Genomic DNA, 25045 nt, shown 5'->3' on the forward strand with positions numbered 1-25045 from the left:
TAATTGTAGATCGCAGATGTTGCAGTCTGCTGCCTGGAAAACCTTCTCATAACCGTGACTGAGAAGGTCATGTGCTGTGAACGAGTATTGTTCCCAAACGATGCCCGAGACAGGGAGGCAAGGTTGTGGCCCAGTTTGAAAATTTCTTCTATTCGAATTGATACTTTAAGCAGAATGAAGACAGTGCTCCTACAGACGCCAACCATGTTAACGTCATCAAAAGAAACGTATGATCTCCAAGTTACAAGGACAACGGCTGAGATTCATTCACTGTTATCAACCAATTCCCCCATACATTTCGCAGAAATACTGAGCGAAATCTTAAATATTTCTGATACAAGCGGAATCGCGAGTGTATTTAAGACAGTGTTTTCGGGAGCTTTAACCCCATTCAAAGCCATCCTGGGTATTTTTCCTGATTTTGTCCATTCCATCTTTGGCGGACTTCCTCTCCTTTTGGGACTAGTGGCAGGCATCCTATTTTTGATCCTGTTACTTCGCTATGGCAAACCACGTCACAGACAAGACACCAGCGATAATGGAAGAAACAATCCGAGCTATTGGCTACCGGGACCGCATAACTAAAGTCCTTGGACTAGCACGGCTACGAGATTTGAACATGACTTGGTTTCTTTCATTCAGACCGATGTGGCAAAGTTGTGTTATGCCTGTATTAAGGTGCTTGCTATGCGGCGAAGAATGCGTGTTGGACACCTGTCTGACACTACAATCGGATATGCCAATGGACGCAGAGACTTTGTTGGGTCCGGTAACGGCTCATGCATTGTGCTGTCCCCAGCGGCTACCAATCCTGATGACGGCATTCGTGGAGACTTCACCACTACGATTGAAGAGTTGTGAAGTACAAGATGAAAGCAGCATCGATCAGGTACGACCTTCTGTCAGCTATGCTGATCGAAACATCAATGAAGGCAATCATGCTCATGAATGCATGTCACAAAATTTTTCCGAGTTAGTGGAACTTTCGCAGGAAGCAGTTGACAGTTTTTTCGAAAGTCTCAACAATATGATGTTTTCCCCAGAGCAGAAAGAATGACTTTGAGCAAACTAGCACACGGCGTTCCCTACACCCTGAATTTGGCCTTCAACTTTGATAATAAAGCAATATGAAATTTTCTCACCAGTTTTTACGGAGAGCGAGACATTTTTTCCCCATCCATTTCCAAAAATATTTACGATTTTTGGGACACTTATCTTCTGCTTAAAGTAAAACTATTCTTAGAGAACAAAATTTCTATTTTTAGCTACTCTAGAGACATTAGCTACCCTCTAGCATGTTCACAAGTATTATGATTTTTGTGATGAGATGGTCTCGACTTTTTCTTCTGTATTAAGAGCCATTTCATGTGTAATTTCCGCATTTCATTCATGCTGATTTCAAAATATGCGTTTAGATTTAGCATTATTATACTGCTTGAAGTGCATATAGTAACTATACTCATCTTTTCGTGTATTTCGCATTTCCAAATTTCAATATGCAAATGATTGTATTTTGGGGTGGTTCGGTATACACATGCACTACTAGTTTTGTTTACTATGCCTAGACTTGTAAATATGGACATAGATTACGTGGAGTGGGTGTGGTGTATTTACTATGGGTACTGTATCGATCCCCCTATTTCTGACCCTTGTCTGGTTAATAATTAACTAGCAGCCATTCAACTGCACAGAAATCCGTTATCTGATTAGCCACACAACGGCACAGAAGCCCGTTATCTGATTAGGTCATAGCGCATGCCATCTCATTAGGCAAGCACTATTTCTCCAGCCCCCTAATAGGCATACGGTGTTCTCAAAACAAATCAAACCTACCACGACCTGGGAAATCCCCACAGCCATTGTTTTGATTTAGCCGAGAACTTCAGTAAAGAATGTGCGAACAACCAGTTCGTATGACATCCTTATTGACGTATTTATGTCCATCCTTACGTCAATCCCGGCACCTTTCAGGTATAAATAATACCGACATTGCCTTAAGCAAACACACGAGGTGGTGACAAGATTGGAGCAGCGAGACTTGCCGAGGAGCCCAGCTGACAGCGAAGCCCACAGACGCTGCCCCTCCTTTCTGACGCGCTGAGTGAGAGAGACGCTGCCTTTTCTCCTGCCGAGAAATCCAGCTCCGGCGCTTCCAAGCAGCCCTCGCAGGCAGCTGGAATATCAAGACCTGAGATAGAGATTCCAGCCCTCCAGCCTTCTAAACTCCCAGGTACTGAACTGAATCATCCTTTGTAGAGAATTCTTGAAGCAGACCCTTGGCAAAGCAAACTTAACTTAAACTGCTACTTATCTACTCCCGCCACGTATTAGGCTTAGGTCAGGTACATTGGGGTAGGCGTAGTTAGAAGCAACAGTTGAGTACGATTAGTCAATGTATATATGTATGTATCTATTTTATCCATTTTAAGTATCATATGGCTAAGAAACCATATCAATGCTTTTACAGTATTATTTTATAATTCTGTTATTACTGTATGCACTTTACTTAACTATAAGTATTGCAATAATAGCGATTCATTTCTCTTGTATGAGAAAAGAGACTGATCAATAAATAACATCTTTTTATTTAACACGCCCGTCTCTTCCTTTTCTCTACAATCTGGTGAAACTAAGAATGCACTGAACTGACTGAGTAAAATAAGTTGTCTTTTGTTTTCACACGACTCTAGAGATACACTCTTGATTAGGGGAGAGCAAAGTTGTCATGTTCTATGGTTGTCAGAAACTAAATCCCTTCTTGTCTATCCAGGGAGGTTAAACTCCTCCTTGTCTATTCGAGAAAGTTTCTAGTGAACTCTGAGCTAGCTGGCACACACATAACTTTAAGTCTAATATCGACAGTAGAAGACCTAGTTAACCTCTGTCCTACGTCTATACTATTGAAGATATTATTCCAATGCGCAGAGCCTATTGGGATGATAGGAACTACACTACACGACAACTCCTTTTTTTAACAGAGTTTTATATAGCTACATTTTGACCCGAAGGTATCAGGTATCACAGCGCTTTACACAAGCACCAGTTGCCTTACATGAGAACACATTAATTTTTGGTAGGCACAGGGAGATTATGTGATTCGTCCAGAATCACAGGATGTTGCGGGTCCCTGAAGAGACTCGAACCTGGTTCCCCAGCTCCGAGGTCGACCACTCTAGCCGTTAGGCCAACTCCTTGTTTCTGGGAAGCCCTAAATGCTTCCTAAAGTGTCTACGGGTCAATCAAAATGCCGCAGCATGATCACTCTTCAAGATCCCCAAACGCCATTCTGCAGCCCCAGCATTGATGGCACTTCACTGGCTCCCAATATAAAAAAGGATCAATGTAAAGGTTCTATGCATGGCTCACCGAGCTAAGCAGGGAAAAGGTTCCCCTCTGATCTTAAAACTGCTTTGCCCATACGTGCCAAGGAGATTACTCTGCTCTGAGAGCACATCTCTGATAACCATCCCCAAAGTGAAGAGAGCAAGATGTAGCGGCCACTCCTTTACCTTTCTGACTGCCAAGCTGTGGAATGCCTTCCCTGCCAAATAAGACAGACGCAGCCAGAAATTACCTTAAGGCAACAACTGAAGAACCATGTATTCTAAACCTCCGTTTGATTCGCCTAGGTCTTGCAGGTGTGTCTGTCTCTGCATTAGGAGGCCTTTCGGGGTAGCTGCATGCAATACAAGACACCATGAATAGAACAGAATAGATGCAACGAGAATCAAGATTATAATAAAAGCACACAGGGAGACAAAGGGGAGCAATTGAAGGAGCCCAGGAACTGGGCTCAGGAAAAAGCAGGAATGCAACCAAGATATGGTTCAGGACTAGAATGCACATAAGACAAGGAGTTTACATGTAACGGGACAGATCAGGAAGAGTGGAGCCAAACCTAGGGATAATTACTATCGCAGAAACTAGGAGATAGAAACTGAATCTAAAGGCAAGCCGACAGAGCATGAGGAGACTGAACAAACAAGTCAGTTGTGAGCCACTGCACTCTGGGCTCACTGGGCTGAAATAGCTGGAGGTTGAGGGGAAGAGCACAGGTGCGGGGACAGAACCAGGTGCAGGGAATCAGAGAACCACCAGTGAAAGGAAGGATGAATTTTGACTTCAAAAGGGAAAGACCAGCAAAACCAGGAGGAACAAGGCAGGACAGCAGGAAAAAAAGGAACAGGGTAAGATTCGGAGGCAAGAGCATGTAAAAATCCAGAACACAGGTATAAAAGGGTCAGAAAGGCCGTAGGATCCAAGAATCAAGACAGAGAATAGAGCACCACTACCAGGAGATGATCAGGACAAAATTAGGAGGTAGAAAGGTCTACAAGGAGCATGATGCATCAGGAAGATGGTGTGGAATCCTGGACTGGGATTTAGAACTGGGAATGCAGTGTGTTTCAAGAGTCCTCTCAAATTCTGGAATAATAGTTGAACCCCACAGGGCTCTCGCAAGCGCCACGTGATGGCAGAATCCTTACAGGTAACTCAGTTGGAGGCCGTGCGGACCCTTGGAATGCTAGGGTGAACCAGAGGGAACCGGTAAAATGCTGAAGAAGCAAAGCATAGCTTCCTTAAATGCCTCAATTTGTTGCGGCTTCACTGATGTGCCTTGGAACTCAGGATGCATTGGTATGAGTTACGAAATTAGCTCCTAGCTAGGATACTGGAAACGATACCATGGATGACTTTGACATCCTCACGACTTCTCAGAATAAGAGTGGTGAGAAGGGAACAAGGCCCACTGGACTTTTTGTGTATCTTCTTTCGCTTGGACTTACCCAAGGACTTAGAGCATGACGAAGATCGGTCATGGGACTAGTTCTGAGAAGTGGAAGGGGTTCATAGCCTTGACTTTGAGCAGGAGGAGGCTTTACACAATTTTCGGCAATGCTCTGCAAAGTACAGCTTTGCTTTGCAGTCCTCAATTGCCTTTGGGTTGATCAGGGCACACTCCCCGCTTGACTTAGAGTAGTTGCCTATCCCTAAAACCAGAGGCCCACCTTGTGGGGATCAGTCACAGGCATTTGTTTGTGACAATCCCAACAAGGTTTAAAGCCGGTCGTTTTCCGAGGTCACATTTCCCTTGCACACCTGAAAAAAATTTGGGACGAAAAAAAGCTTGTCAACTGACAAGTAAAGGAGGAGCGAGCTCAGGATCAGCATCCAAAGGTGCAGAAAGAAAGGAATTGACAATGTGTGCCTGGGTGGCATCTTCATACTTACCCAGTTGTCACTTCTGGGGCATAACAGATTCGAAATGGAGCAGCATGACACCACCAGAATAACAAATCTTGTGGTGCCAGGCTGGTGCCCCTGGATGTTCTAAAGGTGAGAAACCTGAGGTTAGAAGTATCCATCAGAAGGAAAGAATGACTGAAGATAGAGGAGGAGATGCTAAGCAGTCCTTCCAACCTCCAGGTTCAACCACAAGGTCTGGAAGGTGCAGGAGGTAAGAGGAATTTTGTACATTAAACAGTCATAACTGTTCCCAGCCCCTTATCTTGCCTACCAGTCAACTTGCACTTAAGGACCTATAAAGGGATAAGGAACTACCTTAACCCCTTGCATGCTCATGACGGACGGGTCACGGTCATGGTGGGCATGAGCTCGCGACGGCTGGGGGCCATCCGAATCCCGCCCACTATGTAAATGACCCGTACAGTGCGAAAACTCGCTATGTATGCAAGGGGTTGAATGCACATACATTGGCTACTACATCACTAGTCATGTCTGATGAATATGGTAACTATCCAGAAGTGAAAAACAGATCACTTCAGGAACTAAAGGGTGCTTAATTTCAGACCTAAGCAGAAACTGGGTAGCCAGTCATTCCCATTAGCTCAATTTGGAATTAGTCAGAAAAGTCTGGGAACTCTCATCAAAATATTTATGGCACACTTTTCAATAAAGGAAAACATCTGAGGCCAGAAAACTGCCAGAACTAAACTACAGGAGGGGAAACGTGAAACTGGATCTCAGCTTTAGAAAAATAATTATTCTGCAACAAATCTGTAAACTTTGCGAGAAAAAATAGTCCTACAGAAGTGTTAAGTTGTTGTGTGCTATAGCTATTTGTGATTAATGGCCTGTAAAAAAGAATCTTAGGAGTTCTTACCTTCTCTTTCCTGCTGTAGAAATAGATTTAGCTCCTGAATCGTAGCTCTGTCAGTAGACACGTGCACTTTCAACTGATCTAATTCCTCTTCAAGATTCATTCTGTGTCATAATCAAAAATGTTATACATTAAGTAATAAGAATAGACATTTGATGCAACAGAAACTTTTAGGTGTCTAAAAAACAATAAAAAATAAATACACAGAGTATTAAAGTAAAAATCCTTTGTAATTCGTGTGACAGTACTTGTCTACTTAGAATTTCACTTTCTTAAGAATAAAAAAACAAATTACTTACCTTTGGTAACACTCTTTCTGGCGGACGCTCTGCCGAGCAGCAGATACCTCACCTTTACAGTATTCCCCAAGCAGCAGAGTGGATCTGGATGTTTTTCACAGCAGTGCTCCGCTGCTTGGACGCGCCATACGGCTCAGCATTGGCTTAGTTTCACCTGGTAAGTGAAGGAGCAAAGTTGCATATAACCATCACCTCTACAAGCAGCCATCAATTTCTTTCTGAACTCGTTTGGCAGCCTCGGATGCGAAGCACAAAACAATTGGAGGCAACAGTAGGAAGATCTCTAATTTGGGACCTTTTCAGATGGTGAGAAGAGACCAATCTGCAGAATGGGGAGGTGGGAGGGAACTGTGGAATCTGTGGTTATATAGAGTCTCCACCAGAGAGATTGTCACCAAAGGTAAATAACTTGTTCTTCTAATGGCTACTTCTAACCACTCATTCCTCACCTTTGGAATACATGATACAGTAGTCCAACTCCAACGCTCCCATTTAAGGTGAAGGGTCTGAACAGTGGGCTGAGACCAAAAAGACCTGCAGGACTAAAATAGTGAAATGCCCTTCCAGTCGGACCTGGCTGCCAAGGCTACACTGCTTTGCAAACATGTTTACAGACTGACGTAGCGGCCTGCCAGAGGCGAGGATAGGCACTCTGCATGTCAACACAGTGATAGTAGCCTTGGCCCTGGTTGACTGGGCCCTCAGTCCTTTCAGAGGCTGCTTTTTGGCCAAAGCGCAGAAGACCTTAATGCAGAGGACTATCCACCATGACAGTGCCCTGTTCCGCACCGCCTTCCCTCTCTTTATTCTAGAGAACCCCAGAAAAAATTGATAGTCTACCCCAAAGAACTTTGGTGAGATAGATGTCAAAGCTTACACTCTTTTGGGGTCGAGCCCATTCAGACTCTCCTCCTCTTTCAAGGGGTGAGGCGTGCAAAGATGTTGAGAGGGTGATGGATTTCCCAATGTGAAAAGGAGCCACACAAAATTTGACAAGAAAGCTGCTCAGGTCCTTAGCACCTGTGCGCCCGGAAAAAAATGTAGTGTAGTTTAGTGTGGTTGCACCCAGAGATAGTAAAACTCACTCACGTGACAACATGAAGTGATTGTGATGAGGAAGACAGTCTTTTGAGTCAAAAGATGCAACAACCACCTGTGCACAGGCTCGAAGGGAGTACAAATGGGAGTGTACACATGAGAAATGTCGGGACCAAATTAGGTTCCCACTGTGGCATCTCAAACAGTCTGGGAGGGAACGAGTTTCAAACCTTTAAGAAAACTAATAACAGGTGATTTAAACAAGGACGGTTGGTCCAGTAAATGCAGAAAGGTGGGACGTATTAAATAACCTTAAATAGTGCCCACTGCAAAGCCTTGTTGGGCTAAAGACAAAACAAAATAAAAAAATCTAAGACTTTGGCTTGCAATGGGCCTGTCCTGTGAATTCCACATTTGGTCATAAATGTATCCCAGCACCCAGCAAAAACACACTTTGTGGAGGGGCACGTTGCAGTCAGGATGACATCCAAAACTTCTGTTGATAAATCAAATGCAGTCAATTGCCACTTCCCAATTGGTAAGCATGGAGTTGTAGATTATAAAGTTTTGGGTGGAAAACCTTGCTCTGATGCTGCAACAGAAGATCCTGCCAAAGTGGTAGCTGAAGAGGTAGCCTGATCGGAGGCAAGACACAAATCCTCAGAAGGTCAGAGTACCACAATGATGGCCCAATCTGAGGTCACTAGGATGACTTCGGCCTGGTTGTTATTGGTTTTCTTCAGATCTCTGGCATGAGATGCAGAGGAAGAAGATATAAAGGAGTCTTGTGTTACACTGGAGCTGAAATGCATCTCCTAGGGACAGCCTTCAAGGGAACTCCACTGCACATTGTAACCGGTGGCGAAGAGATCTTTCAAGAGTTGTCACTATTGTCAGACGGAAGCCCTGTGGCACCTCAGGGTGCAGCCACCATTCATGATTCACCGAGCACCACCAGCTGAGCACATTTGCCCTGGCATTCAACGATCCAGCTAGGTGGTTCTTAATCACGGAGATGCATTGACATTGTAACCACCTCCTAATGCACAACGCCTCCTGATACAGCACTAAGGAAGCCACCTTGCCCTGCCTGTTGCAGTGCCACATAGTGGTGGTACTGTCAGTAGGAACCTGTACCAGCCTTGCCTTGATGGGTGGTAGAAAGGCCTTCAACAGCAGACAAATAGCCCGCAACTCCAACAGATTGATAGAGTGAGGTTTCTGAGGAGACCAGAATCCTCTGATCTTCACCTCTTCCAGATGACCTACTCAACCCAGCAGTAACGCATCAGTCACCACCTTTCACTCAGAGTATGGAAAGGTGAGGGTTCAGCCACAGGTAAGGTTGCGGTACAGCAGCCACCACTGGATATTTTATAAAGTTTCCTCTGAAACCTGGATAATGTCTGACAAGTTTCTTTGGCCAGAGTCCTACCATCTCCCTCTGCAGCACCGCGGCTGTGCTGCTGCCGCTGCCCTACGCAGTGATCAGTGCAGGTAGGGGGTTCGAGCCCTGTGTTGTGTTCTGGCCGTTTTTTTCTTTTTATTGCACCCTGTACCTAGTTTCTTCTTTTCTTCTACTCCGTTTCCCGCTCACTTTCCAGCGGCCCCGCAGCCCCTACCCCCTGCCAATTTCCACCTACTAGGTGCGCCTCCGCCCCCCTTCCCTGCAGCGGCCGCTCCAAAGACAAGCAGAAGTCAGACCAAAGGCGAGCCCGTCTGCGCCCATCCGCGACCCGACCGCAACAGCGGCAGGGATTCTGGATCTCCCACCACCCACAGCTACAACTCAGCTGCCCTCCTTGCACTCAACCCAGGAAGAAACAATAACTGCCAGTTGTCCACGCTGAGCACCACCTACAGACATTTCTCCTGCCGCCACGGCCACCATACCCTCACCACCGTCCAAACCCCCATGACCACCGCCTACACACCGAACCCCAACACCAATGGAGCCCGAGATGCATCCTCCTCAACGTGACCTCCATGCACAGACACGCTGTAGAAATCTGGCACCTCCTCGACACCCTCGCACTAGATGTCAGCTTCTTCACAGAAACCTGGACCGACTCCACCTCCACATCGCCAACGCCATCCCCAACGGATACAAGAGCCAGAGAAAGGACTGCCCCAACCGCCCAGGAGGAGGACTTGCCATAGCACACAAGAGCTCCCTCCGACTGACGACCTCCAGCTCGAGCTACAGCCCGCCTACCACCGAAAACCTCCACTTCCAGATCCAAACAGCTCCAGAATGACCCTGAGCGGCACCCTCGCCTACAGACCGCCCAGACCTCGAACTGCGTTGACCACCTCCATCGATGTGCTCATCGCACCCCACGCCATCGCCTCCATGGACAACATACTCATCGGAGACCGCAACTTCCACCTCGACAACCTCACGACCCCAACTCCGCCACCCTCCTGGACAACATTGACAACCTCGGACTGAAAGAACTCATCACTACCCCCACCCACAAGGCAGGACACACCCTCGACCCCACCTTCGCAGGAGGTAACAACATCCACTTCAGCCACACCACACAACCCCTATGGACGGATCACCACTGTGTACACTTCCATGTCGACAAACAAACGGCGACCAAATCTACATCCCGCCCTCCACAAAGAAACTGGAGCAAGATCACTGAGGAGCAGTTCAACTCCGCCCTCAACCGCAATGCCCCCACCCCCTCGACTGACAGCAACCTCGCAGCCAAAGAACTCCACAGATGGATCTCCAACTGCACAGACAAGCTCGCACCCCTACGTAACCCCAACAGACATCGCCCCAGGAAGGCCACCTGGTTCACCGCCGACCTCCACGAATCCAGGCGCACCTGCAGACGCCTCGAGAAGAACTAGAGAAACAGCAAATTCTCACAGGACCACACCACCTACAAGAATGCCATGACAGAATGCCACCAACTCTTCAGATTCATCAAAAGGACGTTCACCTAGAACAAGATCCTCTCCAACTACAGTAACTCCAAGGAACTATTCAGCTTCATACAGGAATTCACCAAAGTCCCCAGCTAAACAACGGACATCACCCCCTCCCAGGACCTCTGCAACAAGCTTGGCTCCTACTTCCATCTGAAGATCAAGGGCCTCTACCACAACTTCAACGACCAGACACCTGACTCCGAAACCACTCCATCCTCCAGCAACGCCAGCCAACCCACAATCTCTTCCAGGACCCCACTCACCACCGAATACACTGCATCGACGATAAAAGCCATCCACTCAGGAGCCCCCACAGACCCCTGCCCTCTGCACATCGTCCACAGAGGCCCCGCCACCCTCACTCCAGAACTACAACGCACCAACAACGCCACTTTAGAAACCGGCATCTTTCCCGAAGACTGGAAATGCACAGAAGTCTGACCTCTACTCAAGAAGCCTTCAGCAGACCCCATGGACCTCAACAACAACCAACCTATCTCCCTCCTCCCTTTCGCGGCCATATCACTAAGAAGACCGTCAACGTCCAGCTAACGAAATTCATCTAAAAAACTCCATCCTCGACATCTTCCAATCCAGATTCGGCAGCAACCACAGCACAGAGACCGCTCTACTTGCCGCCACAGACGACATCCGCACTCTCCTCGACCAAGGACACACTGCAGCCCAGATCCTACTAGACCTCTCTGCAGCCGTCAACACCGTCTCCCACCGCACACTCACAGACAGACTCCACAAAGCCGGCATTCAGGGAACCACCCTCGAATGTCTCCGCTCCTTCCTAGCCAGGAGAACCCAAAGAATAAGATCTCCACCTTTTCTCTCCAAACCTACGGAGATCAATTGCGAAGTACCCCAAGGATCTTCACTCAGCCCCACGCTCTTCAACATCTACATTGCCCCCCTCGCCGCCATCGTCAGACAGCACAGACTCAGCATAGTATCCTACGCCAAAGGCACCCAGCTCATCCTCTCCCTCACCAAGGACCCCATCACCACCAGACTCAACTCCCAGGAAGGAATGAAATACGCTGCATCCTGGATGAGCAACATCTGCCTGATGCTCAACTCTGAGAAGACAGAGGTCCTCATCCTCGGACCCTCCCCCTCTGCATGGGACAACTCCTGGTGGCTCACCGCACTCGGCAGCCCCCCACCCCAAACCCCCACGTGCCATGCCCTAAACCTTGGAATTGAACTCGACTCCTCCCTCTCAATGACCGGACAGGTCAACGCTGTCGCCTCCAACTGCTTCAACACCCTCCGCATCCTCTGAAAGACCTTCAAATGGGTCCCCCCCCAAATCAAGGAAGACCGTCACCCACGCATGTATAACCAGCAGACAGGACCATATAAATGCCCTCTACACCGGGATCAAAAAGTGTCTACTCCGCAGACTCCAGACCGTACAGAACACCGCAGCTAGACTCGCCTGGGCAACTCTTGATACAAACATCACCAGGCACCTGCAAAACCTCAACTGGAACCCTGTTGAGAAAAGAGTAACCTTCAAGATACTCACTCACGCCTACAAATGCATCCACAACACCGGACCCCAATACCTCAACGACAGAATCTCCTTCCACTCACCCAAGAGGAACCTCTGATCCGCCGACCTCGCCAAACTCCCATGCATCCGCAGAGCAAGAACGGGAAAAAGAACCTTTTCATTCATTGCAGCCAAGACCTGGAATGAGCTACCGATCAACGTCAGGCACACCTCCACCCTGTACATCTTCAGGAAGACCCTCAAGACCCGGCGCTTCAACTGACCTAAGCTGCATTCCCCCCCCCCCCGCCAAGCCCCTTGAGACCCACATGGGTGAGTAGCAAGCTTATAATTCCCCTGAATGGTTGATTGATTGGGGCCCACTGAGACCGCAGATTCCACTTCAGAGTCTGCATATGCCAATTGGCGAAGTGGGCAAACAGGATGCATGAGGCCAAGAAGATTCAGAGCTGCCTTCTCTGAGATCCAGGCTCAAGGCTGAAACATCGGGATCATAGCCAGAATGTCTTGGCCTTGTTGTGTCTGAGGAAAGATCCCAATCTGCACTGTGTCTAAGAAAGTTCCAATAAATGCTAGTGTTTACAAAGGAGACAGGTGAGACTTTGGCTCGATGATCAAGAACCTCGATGAGTTACATGTCCTGTCCTAAGCAGATGACACCAGAGTATTGTTTCAATATCTGACTGTGTGATATAAGTGGCAGAAAAATTCAAACTCTGTCTGAAGTTGAATCCGGAGAAGACAGAGATCCTGGTTTTTCGGTCTCAGCACTTGGTGGGGTTAGAGCTGTGGTGGTCAGAGATATGTGGCCCCCTAACTACTCCAGTTACTTCTGTTAAAAACCTAGGCGTCACCTTTAATAATATACTCACTTTTGATACTCTGGTCAACACGACCACAAGCACATGTTTTTTCATCATAACATTTTTTTAAAAGATCATTCCTTCCATCCCTGTGGAGCATAGAAATGCAGTAGTCATTGCATTGATTGATCTAACCTTGACTTCTGCGACGTACTTTACCTAAATATCAATAAATCCTCTCTCAAACTTAAAATTATTCAAAACGCAGTTGCTCAATTGGTGTTGCATACACCCAAATGCCAGTCAGTAAGAGAGGACGTGCGCTCTCTACACTAGCTACCTGAAAGGAAGAGGGTGATTTTCAAATCACTTTCCATGGTCCATCAGGCGATGTACATTCAGGGATCACTTCCCCTCAGGTTGGCATTCCAATGGTATTTGCCTAAAAGACAGCTGAGATACTCTTCTTTGAGGAAGGTGATTATTCCTAAGGTTATGAAGGTGAGATGGGTGGCTGTACATTTTTGGTAGCAGCTGCTAAATTGTGGAACACACTGCCGATCCACATAGCCAGTTTAACCTCTCACATGGCCTTCTGTAGTAAATTGAAGACGTGGTTATTCTCTCTTGCATCTTTTTTCCTTCTGTGGGTAGCTTCTTTTTCTGTTGGTAGCGCTTTGAAGCCTTAGGGTATAGTGCGATGAGATGTTGAGGAATGGGAAAACCAGTATCCCCAACCTTGGAAGCTAGGCGGCCACCATTGAGATTACTTTTGTGAACACCTGAGAGGTGCTGGTAAAGATGAATGGGAGCAGGGAAACTGAAAATGCAGGTATAGTCTGTGGGACTGCAGGACAGGCACATGAAAATATGCTCCCTGCAGGTCCAAGGCTACAATGGATTGGCAGAATCCAAGGCACACAGAACCTATGCCAGTCAGAGCATTATGAAATTGTCCTTCCACTGTTAAGGGCAATGATCTAAGTAGCGTGAAGGCCTCCATCCTTCTTCGGCACGAAGAAATTGCTGGACTAACAACCCGTTCCTATTTCTGAGTCTAGAACCTTCTAGAGTGCCCATTTAAACAATAGAGCTTGCACCTCTTGCAGTAAGATGGAAAGGCGCTCCTCTGAGAGCCACTTTGCTTTGGGAAGAAGCTGTGGCGGGTCCGAAAAAAAGAAGGGCATAGCCCTGCTGAACAATCTGGAGGACCCATATGTTGGATGTGAAATACTGCCACTCTGAAAGAAAGTGTAGGATTATGTCTCCCACAGTGCGACTGTATGCTGCTATGGGTGAAATAAAGCAGCTTGGATGTTGATGCAGCAGGGAAGGGAGACTAGGATGATTGATGCCTCAGGCGGCTTACGTGTTGCCTGCCTTGTCGTTACCCCCAGCCACATAAGGACAGGGGTGATTGAAGTTGGAGCTGGGTACCTGGCCAACCATCTGAAGTAATCTAAAAAAAAGGCCAAAACTGATGGATTGCAGAGGTTGAGAGGCCCAAAGAACACACTGGTGCCTGACTATCCTTAAAGCATTTTAAGACCGCGTCCGCTTTGTCGTCAAAGAGTCAAGATCAGTTTAATCCATATCCATAAGGGAGGCCTTCACATCTCTGGAAAAACATGTGAATCGCATCCACAATAGGTGAATGACCACCACACTAGCTTCGATTGCTCGTTCCACGCAATCAGTAACGTGAGGCCAGAATAAATGTTTTCTTTGGCCGCATCCTGATCATCTTGAATGGTTTGAGCCAGAGAGGCCTCAAATTCTTCCATAACGCAGGCTATGTCAGACAGGGCAGGGGCGTATTGGCCTAATGCACAAGTTACTACTTGTGTAACGATATATCTGTAAGAGACATTAGTTAGTGATAGATTCCTTACCTTAGAATATCCCCAGGCGTCAGACTGGATCCGGAAAATTTTGCGTAGCTATACACCTGCGTGCCGGCAGGCGTCGTCCGCGGCTCCACGTCCGTCGTCGGCGTCGTTAGCGCCGGAATGACGTCGTCGAAGTACTTAGACGCCGCCCATGCGCACTGACGTCCGTTCTGATACACAGCTTTTCCGCGCCAGATACGCAGAGCCATGATAGAACCAACACTGGTGCCATGAAACTAGGGCCATTAAAGGGGATGACCTTAACCCTAGATATTGGTTCCCAGAACGGGGAGGATGGGCGGGTCGGTAAGGAATCTATCACTAACTAATGTCTCTTACAGATATATCGTTACACAAGTAGTAACTTGTGCATCTGAAAGAGACACGTTAGTGATAGATTCCTTACCTTAGAATAGATACCCCAGCAATACCAACCCCGGTGGTGGGTCTGCAAACCAATAATCACACCAGAAAGTCCTGGAGGACGGAACGGCCAAAGAAGCCATCCCTCCGGACTTGGCTGTCCAGGCAGTAGTGTTGGGCAAACGTGTACAGCGAGGCCCACGTAGCTGCCTGGCAAATGTCCTGCAAGGGCACTCCCCAGCCCAGGGCAGTTGTAGTCGCCGTGGCCCGAGTGGAATGAGCCCGCAAACCAACAGGGGGCTCCTTTTTAGCCAAGGAGTAACACGCCTGGATACACAAGATGATCCACAGAGAGATGGTCCGCTTGTGCACCGCCTTTCCCTTCTTAGCACCCACGAAACCAACAAAGAGTTGGTCATACACCCGGAACTGGCGTGTGCGATCCAGATAGTAAGAGAGCGCACATTTTGGGTCCAGACGGTGGAGACTCTCTTCCTCTTTCGAGGGATGCGGAGGCGGAAAGAAGGTGGGCAAGGTAATGGAATGCCCGATGTGGAAGGCCGTGAAAACCTTGGGCAGGAAAGAGGGTCTTGTCCGCAACACAACCTTGTCCGGATGGACAGAGAGGAAAGGAGGTGTGGAAGAAAGAGCCTGGAGCTCACTCACTCTCCTGGCAGAGGTGATGGCAACCAGGAAAGCAGTCTTCAGAGTAAGAAGACGGAGAGGATAGTTATGGAGCGGCTCAAAGGGAGCACACATTAGGTAAGTAAGTACAAGGTTCAAGTCCCACTGGGGCATCACGAAAGGAACAGGAGGGAACATGTGTGTGATGCCCTTCAAAAACCTATTTACAATTGGGGACTTGAACAAGGAAGGCTGATCAGGTAGCCTTAAGAAGGCGGAAAGGGCAGAAAGGTACCCCTTGATAGTGCCCAGAGCAGAGCCCTGCTGGGCAAGAGAAAGAAGGAAGAGGAGAACCTCAGAAAGGGGTGCAGAGAGTGGGTCCACAGCCTTTGCTGTGCACCATGCCACAAATCTGTTCCACCTGCAGGCGTATACAGACTTTGTGGAGGGACGCCTGGCTGCCAGAATGACATTACAGACTCCAGGAGGCAAGTCAAATGGCCTCAACTGCCGCCGCTCAATCTCCAAGCTTGTAGGTGGAGACTGGACAGGTTCGGGTGGAGAACCGTCCCCTCCTGCTGCGACAGAAGGTCCTCCCAAAGAGGCAGACGAATCGGGGGATCGACTGACATGCTGAGTAGCTCGGGATACCAGTATCTTCGTGCCCAGTCCGGAGCCACAAGGATAACCTGGGCCCTGTCGTGCCTGATCTTCTTCAGCACTCTGGGCAGAAGTGGAATAGGCGGAAAGGCGTACAATAGACCGCAACTCCACTCGCGACGAAAAGCATCTCCGAGCGAGTGCCGCCTTGGAAATTCCAACGCGCAGAACTGATGATATTGCGCGTTCCCTTCTGTGGCGAATAGATCAAACCAAGGCTCTCCCCACTGCTGAAAGAGGCCTTGCGCCACGTCCGAGTTCAGACGCCATTCGTGATCCATCATGCACCGACGGCTGAGTTCGTCCGCCCTGGTATTCAGAGAACCTGCCAGGTGTTGAACCACCAGGGTCACACCCTGATGTTCCAGCCACTGGCAGAGGCGCAGAGCCTCCTGGCATAGGGTCCACGACCCCACCCCGCCCTGTTTATTGCAGTACCACATGGCGGTGTTGTCCGTGAACACCTGCACTACACTCCCCCGGACAGAGGGGAGGAATGCCTTCAGTGCTAGTCGGATCGCCCGCAGCTCCAAAAGGTTGATATGGAGCCGGGACTCCGCCGGAGACCAGAGGCTCTGATCTCCGCCTCTCCCATGTGGCCTCCCCAGCCCTGGAGGAACGCGTCCGTCACAACCACGTGCTCCGGGTGGGGTAGGGAGAGGGATCTGCCACTGACCCAATCCTGGTCCGTGAGCCACCACTGCAACTGTCTTGCAGTGCCCTCCGAGATCAAGACATGATCAGACAAGTTGCCCTGATGCTGGGCCCACTGAAACTTCAGGTCCCACTGCAGAGCCCGCATCCGCCACCGGGCGTGATGCACCATAAGGATGCAGGAGGCCATCAGCCGCAGAAGCCGCAGCGTCAACCTGACCGAGACTCGGGATAAAGGCTGAAAGATCGGAATCAGAGCCTGAATATCCCGAACCCGCTGTTTGGGAGGATAAACCCGAAACTGCGCCGAGTCTAGAACTGCTCCGATGAAGAGGAGCTTCTGAGAGGGACACAGGTGCGACTTCGGCACATTGATGGAGAACCCCAGCAAGTGCAGGAGGTCGGCCGTAGTCTGGAGGTGGCTGACAACTGTCTGGGGCGAGCCCGCCTTCAACAACTAGTCGTCGAGGTAGGGGAAGACTGACACCCCTAACCTGCGTAGATGAGCTGCGACCACCGCCATCACTTTCGTGAACACCCGTGGGGCGCTGGTAAGGCCGAAGGGGAGCACGGTAAACTGAAAGTGCTCGTGACCTGCCGTGAACCGCAGGTAACGCCGGTGGGCCGGCAGGACGGGGATGTGAAAATAAGCATCCTGCAAGTCCAACGCTAGCATCCAGTCTCCAGGGTCCAGGGCAGCTAAGACCTGAGCCAAAGTCAGCATCTTGAACTTCTCCTTCCGGAGGAAGCCGTTGACGTTCCGTAGGTCCAAGATAGGGCGTAGGCCCCCTTTGCCCTTCTTGGGTACCAGAAAGTAGTGGGAGTAACAACCACACCCTACTTCTGGCCCAGGAACGCGCTCGATGGCCCCCTTGGCCAAGAGGGCCGTGACTTCCTATTGCAGAAGTTGCAAGTGATCCCCCGACACGCGGTGGAATTGCGGTGGCATGGCTGGAGGGGTCGCCTCGAAGGGGAGGGAGTAGCCCCTTCGGACGATTTGCAGCACCCACCTGTTCGGCGTGACAGTGCGCCAGTGGAAGAGGTGATGGCGAACCCTGCCCCCACTGGCGTCACATGGGCCTGAAAACACAGACTAGGAAGGTTTTGAGGCAGGTGCTGCGGAGGGAGGTGTGGACTGGCCTCGCCGTTGTCCCCGACCGCCGCCATGGCGGTGTCCACGGCCGCCACCGCGCTGTTGAACATTCTGCGGTGCGTGGCTGGCAGCACGAGTGGGGGCGCCCCTTTCGTGGCCACGAAAGGAGCGAAAGGCACCCGATTGCTGGCGTGTGGCCGAGAGGCCCAAGGACTTGGCCATAGCCCTGGAGTCCTTAAAACGCTCAAGCGCATGGTCTGCCTTGTCGCCAAAGAGGCGACGGCCATCTAACGGCATGTCCACAAGGGCTTGGGCAAGTTTAGCCCGGACCTCCTCCGGACATTGTGGCAGCATGTCTGCGACCGTGTCCCACAGGGTGTGGGTGTAACGGCCCAAGAGGCTTGCGGTATTGACAGACCGCAGTCCCAAACTCAGGGACGAGAACACTTTCTTCCCGAATTGTTCATACCTCTTGGATTCCCGATCGGGCGGAGCCGTCGGGAATGCGGTCTGGGAAGTGGAGGCCTGGATGACCAGGCTCTCGGGGGTGGGATGGGTGGACAAAAAGCAAGGGTCGCCCGGGGCCGGGCGGTAGCGTCTGGCCACGTTCCTATCCACAGGCGGACCTGTGGCGGGCTTGGACCAAGTGCCCACAAGAACGTCACACAAGGCCTCATTAAAAGGCAGCAGAGGCTCATTGGAGCTTGCCTGCGGTGTAAGGACCTCAGTGAGGAGTCTAGTCCTCACGGCCGCGACTGGGAGCTCAAGGTTTAAGGCCTTGGCCGCCCTCGTCAACACTACACTGTAAGCAGCCCCCTCCTCCGTAGCCACGGTGGGCGGGGAGACAAATCCAGTGTCTGGCGAAGTGTCAATGCCACTGTCCTCCCCAAGCTCATATGTCCAGTCCTCTTGAGACTGTCACTCTTGTGCCAGAGGGTCCACAGACCCCTCCCAATCACCTTCGTCACCCATCTCCTGCAGAGCAGGGTCAGCAGACGGGGCTGTCTCATGGAAATGGAAATCTCCAAAGGCCGTCGGAAGCGGCGCCGCTCCGGCGCCAGATCCGGACCGAAGGGAGGATTGGGGACGGCGTCCATAGTGGGCGCCGGGGGCGACACCCGCAGGGCCGGCGCCGGTGAGGTCGACCGGCGACGACCCGGATCCGGAAGCGGATACAGCGAGGGCCTGCGGCGCCGGGACCGAAGTCGCCAGCGGCGCCGGGGCCTAAGCACCCGACCTGCTAGGCCCTCCAGCCGGGGCCGCTGGGCCCGGAGGCGCCGCGTGACCCGGCTGAGAAGGGAGGGACCTCATGGCCATGAGATACCGCTCGACCTCCTCTGGCGTCGCGTCATGCCCAGGGACCAGAAGGTGTGGGGCAGGCAGCGACGCTTGCAACTCCGCCGGTCCCGCGTGGGTGGGGTTACCCGAACCCCCGGCCACATCGCGCGAGCGTCGGTGTGGGTCGGAGGAACGATGACGTCTCTCGGACCTCTCATGCCTCTTACCGGAGGACTCCGACCCCGTGACCGGTCCCTCGACCTCCGGTGGCACTGGGACCTGGAGCGGCAGTCGGAGCAGGTGCGGTCGTCGTGGTCAAGGCCTAAACACTTCAGGCACCGGCGATGGGGGTCGGTAACCAACATCAGTCGGTCGCACTTGGAACAGGGTTTGAACCCGGGCATCCCTACCGGCACCGTCGGAGTCGAAGACTCGAGTAGAGAAATGATCAAAAAGATCAAAAAGTTTAGTCAAAAAATGACTAGGGGTAGAGCTTCTCCGGATCTGCGATAGCTGGCGCGGAAAAAAGAAGAACTGACGTCAGCGCGCATGGGCAGCGTCTAAGTACTCCGACAACGTCATTCCGGCGCTAACGACGCCGACTACAGACGCGGAGCCGCGGACGACGCCTGCCGGCGCGCAGGGGTATTGCTACGCAAAAATTTCCGGATCCAGTCTGACGCCTGGGGATATTCTAAGGTAAGGAATCTATCACTAACGTGTCTCTTTCAGATAGGCACACTAAGATGACAGAAGTCAAGGCTAGGCTGGCAGAAGAAAACATTAGTTTTTGAAAATGCCTGAATCATTTTAGACATCCTGTTCGGTGTGGTCAGGGACTGGATGGGGGTGGGGGGTTGAGGGGGAGATTGTGGGGAATAAATTAGGATTTGTCTGCCTGGTGGAAATCTGGACAATAAAGCTCTCATGAGTAGGGTACTGCATAAGAAAATTAGCGTCACCCAATTCCACTCTGTGGTGTAAGGCCACCTTCCTGTTCACTGGTGGGAAAAAGCAGGACTTGAAACAAAGAGCCCATCAAAGTGTCAGTGAAGGCTTTGTTGAATGGGAGTAAGGTCTTAGAAGAAGCAAGCCCAGGTGGCAAGACTTCTTTAAGGACGATTCTCTTAACTTCAACAGAAGGGCGTTGAAGGCCCACACCCTCAGCAGCATTTTGAATTACCACAGCACAGAAAGCACTCTCTAACATTGGTGGCCCAAAGGGGGGGGGATCAACCATTTATCAGGGCAAGTACCAACCCACTGTCCTCCTGTAAATCCATTTATATCTATCATCATATGGTAGGAGTAAATCATCCCCATCATTATAATTCTCAGCTCCAGTTGGTGGTAAACTCTGGACAGAATCAGAACGAAAAAGATGAAGCCTCTGAGGATAACTCTGCAATAGGTGGAGTATATTGTCAATGTCAGGCCTACAGAAACTGGGTGTGCTTGAGTGGAGTTGGAGCGCAACCTCAGTCAAGGTCAAGACAGATTTTGCTCTGGTCAGACATCGGAGTTGGCATCAGATTCCCCCCCTCGGTTGCCATTGAAGTCTGGACTATTCCAGGTCTTGGAGTCGGAATGGAAGTTGGCACTAGAATCAGTGCAAAGACCGAGAAAGGCTTTAGCCGCTTCACCGCGGCGCACATTCCGAATTTGACATGTGCGCAGATCGGACGGCCCCCAACCATCCGACGCACACACCCACCGTGACGGCCGTCCGACGCATGTAAGCGGTTAGAGGCGTACATAGTTCCGAAGATCGCGCTGCAAGTGGTAACACAACTTATTTATTTTAGTTTTAAAGTTTTATATAGCACGAACTTGATCCCGAAGGATATCAGAGCGCTTTACAATTAAAAAACTTCCCACCCTATTCCCCTATAAACCCACATCCCACTATGGAACTAAAAATGCAAAATTAGAACAAAAAATGTAATAACTACTGGGCCCTTGCTGCTCATTGGGGCCCTAAGGCTTGCTAGTTGGAGCCAGTAAGTGCCACAAGCATGCAGCATGGTTCAGTTATTGGCCTCAACCGGCAGCAGCGTCGCTGAAGTCCCAGGAACTCAAGACCCTTTGGGATCAGTTGTGGAATCTGCTCCTAAATCAGATTGAAAGCAAGACCAATTGGCACTTTGTTACCCATGTGACTTCTCTTTAGACTTCTCTTTAGAGAGTGGCAGGATGGGTTCAAGTCCTGTCTCACCTTTTCTTGTTTCCTCTTCGATTTAGAATTTGACTTTAAGATGACGGTCCTCTGGTTTGCCCATTACAACGTTCACCGTCGTATCAGCAGTGGACCGCCGGTTGCGCCAAGGAACTGTTATTCCCTAGCAGTGGTGCGCCACAAAGCAATATGCTGAGAGGGGACTCGTGTAGTCCTGCTCAGCATATTTATAACATGTGTCCCCTGTCTGTATCCCCACAAAGTTCCAGCATGGCATGGACATCCACGTCCATGCCGGAACTTTTATGGTGTTCCCATTGCGGTGCCTGTTTTCTAAGCCCCACCATGGGAATGGCAAAGGCCGCTCCCTGTATCACAAGTTGAACTCTTTCAACTCATAATACAGCGGGCGGTCTTTGCGTGGGTTTGGCACGGTTGTGCCGGGCAGAAGAAAATCATTTATTATGCTAATGCTCATTTGTGGAGCACTTACTTGAGATGCTTACACCTCACCAGAGGGAAATTAAAAAGAGTAATTGTAGGGGAGGATTATGTTGGGTGTTTTAAAAAATAAAATGTCCAGATATCTGAGCAATTCATAAGGGCACAACTGCTGTTCATGTATAGTGGGCTTTATTTCAAACTTATGAGAATCCATACCATGAAGAAAAATACAGCCATCTTGCCAAGAATGGATTTCGTCAGGGACCAGAACTTGGCAGGTACCACTTTGGGGGGTTTTGGCTAGTATGTCACTCTGCACACTTTTTTAACAGCTTTAGTTATGTAAAGTTTTTAACAACCTAACAGATTACTATTGGTAACACCTGCCCTCACAAAATATACAGAAAATAATACAACGCATGGGCCGACAATTACAACGTACTCCACATTTGTCATTGACACCCTTTAAGTTTGAAACAACCCCAATACGAGGCAAAGAAAATACATACTTCTCCGCCCCATGGCCAAACCGTTCTCACAGCCCGCACCATCATCTCTCCCACATACAAGCGGAGAATATGACTGCATTGGCTCTAAAGTTGAACACGTGCAGACCTAAGCCATCCAGGTCCTCTTTGGAATCGCCCACCAGTGGCTGTAAACTGGGATGGCATGGTGAGCAAAAGAACGATGGATTTAACCCCGATCTCTTGACTGGGGGAGAATGTTTGGATTGTCCAGCATTCCATCCATTGTTTGTGTGTCTTCAATAGGTGGCAGTTGCCTCACTTCGTTTTTAATGAGATGGTGACAGTATTAGGTAGGAAAATTGTCCAATAATCGCCTCTGTTACTTCCACCCGGGAGGAGGGATAAGTTGCTTATGACTCCAATGGAGACTCCCCTGAGACAGAACTAGGATTACAGGTAAGAAGCCATTCTTTCGCTCTCAGGGAATCTCCAGTGATAGTCCGAAGCACTGAATAGAGCAGCAAGCCCATCACCACAAACTGTGGTGGAAATGAAACAGACGACACTCAGAAAAGATTAAGCAAATACATTTCTTAGGGAGTTCTGTCCCATGTGAGCATCTGTTCGGCATCTGAGTCCAACCAATAGTGTTTGGTAAAAGTGTGAATAGATCTCCACGGAGCCAATTTACATATTTCTGCAATTGGAATATTCCTCATTAAAGCAGCTGTAGCTGCTTTCCCTTTAGTGGAATGAGCTTTAGGAAAACGATTTTCAAACCCTCTAATATGTCCTTAATAACAGAAATTATTTAAATAATAGAAGAGAACTGTAGACCTGACCTAGCCAGATAAAGCAAATATGGAAGAATGGCTTTTTGACAGCTCGTTGGATCTACGTTTTTGTCAGAACATCACATATAGAATCTCGTTCATTTAAATGAACAAGCGGAACGTGTTGATGGTCTTTTAGCCTCCTTGAAAATGTTCATGCATTCTTGTGGAAGAGTCAAATGCCCATATTGTACTAGCTCAGGAGACATGCTGCCAAACTCAAAGAGGAGAGATTGGGATGAACCATTTGGCATCTGATCTTCATGAGAAGGTCCAGTCTGCACTGCAGCTTCACATGTGAACACAACATGTGGAGAAAGTCTCTGAACCACCACTGTTGGGGCCACTCAGGAGCTATCAAGATCATTCTGGCTCTGGAGTGCGACAGGTTGATGAGAACTGATGGAATCAATGGGATTTCGGAGGAAAGACGTAGAGACATTTGCCACACAAGTCGATCCATAGAGCATTCCCCAGCACCCCTGGTTGGTAGCACCTCGAGGCGAACTTTGGGCATATTTTGGTTCCCACAGTTGCAAATAAATCTATGTAAGGAGAACCCCACATGCCGAAGTACGACCTCGTGAAGAACCCAATCATGGTTTTCCTGAAGGATCCTGATTAGGGAGTCAGCTTGAACATTTTAAGCCCCTGAAAGATGAATTGCAGTGATTCTTATGTCTCTGGCTATCAACCAATTCTAAATTGTCTGGGTTTTGTGAGACAATTGCTTGGACTTTGTTCCCCCTTGCTTGTTCAAACAGTACATTGTTGTCAAGTTGTGTCTGTCTGAACTAGCAGGGGTTTTGTTTTGAAAGACGGGAGAAAAGCCTTTACTGCCAGAAGAACCGCCCATAGCTCGAGGAGACTGACGTTATAACTAATTTTCCTCGGAAAACATGGTTCCTGGATTTGAGGATGATCCATATGCGTTCCCCAACCTAACAGAGAGGCATCTGTTACTATTGTCTGAGAGGTAACATCCTGATGAAACAATATTACAGGAGATTTTTTGGTGAGCACCACCATTTCAGGGACTGTTTTGCTTTGGAGAGAGTGTGATCTTGTACTCCCAATAGCCTGAATACTGATCCCACTGATCCCATAGACATTCTTGAAGTGGTCTCATGTGGTGATGGACGTTCGGAATCAGAAAAATGCACAATGCCATTGAGTCTAGCAGAGATGACACTTTTCTGACTGTGGGAAGAGAGACTCATGAAATAGTAACACTTCAGACGGATCAGTAACAGTTTCTTCTCTAAAGGCTACACACTTGCTTGTATGCGGTTGATGGTGGTACCTAGGTAATGCAGAGACTGGACTGGAAAGGAGGTTGATTTGTTGTGATTGACATGCAGGCCTAATCAGTGGGGAAAAGTGATCTTCATCTAATAATGGAGTTGTGCTTCTTGTCGTGTTGACGACTTGATAAGCCAGTCATCTAGATATGGATAGACGAACATTCAGAGTTTCCTGAGATGTGCGGGACCACTGACATGCACTTCAAGAAATTTCTGGAGGCTGATTTGAAGCTGAATGGAAGCACCTTATACTGGTAATGATAGTGACCTACTACAAATCTCAGGAATTTGTGGTAATTTCTGGCTATCGAAACGGGAAAGTACGCATGCTGGAGGTCTATTGAGTAGAACCAGTCTCCCTGATGGATTTAGGAATAAATGTGATGTAATGCTAGCATTCAGAACTTCCTCTCCAAATCCATATGTTGGCTAGTTTCAGATCTAGTATGGGTCTCAATTCATTTTTTAAGCCTTTCTTTTTCACCAAAATATAATGGGAAAAAATCCCTGTGCCTCGTTGTT

At 49.1% G+C, this 25045-nt stretch overlaps 1 protein-coding gene across 1 annotated transcript in view; it reads right to left on the minus strand.

Moving 5' to 3' along the window:
- The window catches only part of CNTLN (centlein), a 1434305-nt gene that overhangs the window by 559102 nt on the left and 850158 nt on the right, over positions 1–25045 (minus strand). The window contains exon 14 of the mRNA XM_078675976.1: positions 6125–6225. Coding sequence (XP_078532102.1) covers positions 6125–6225 — 101 coding nt within the window. The remainder of the gene's footprint in view (positions 1–6124; positions 6226–25045) is intronic.

The sequence above is a fragment of the Lissotriton helveticus genome, chromosome 2_1, assembly GCF_964261635.1.
Source record: "Lissotriton helveticus chromosome 2_1, aLisHel1.1, whole genome shotgun sequence".
Lineage (NCBI taxonomy): Eukaryota > Metazoa > Chordata > Amphibia > Caudata > Salamandridae > Lissotriton > Lissotriton helveticus.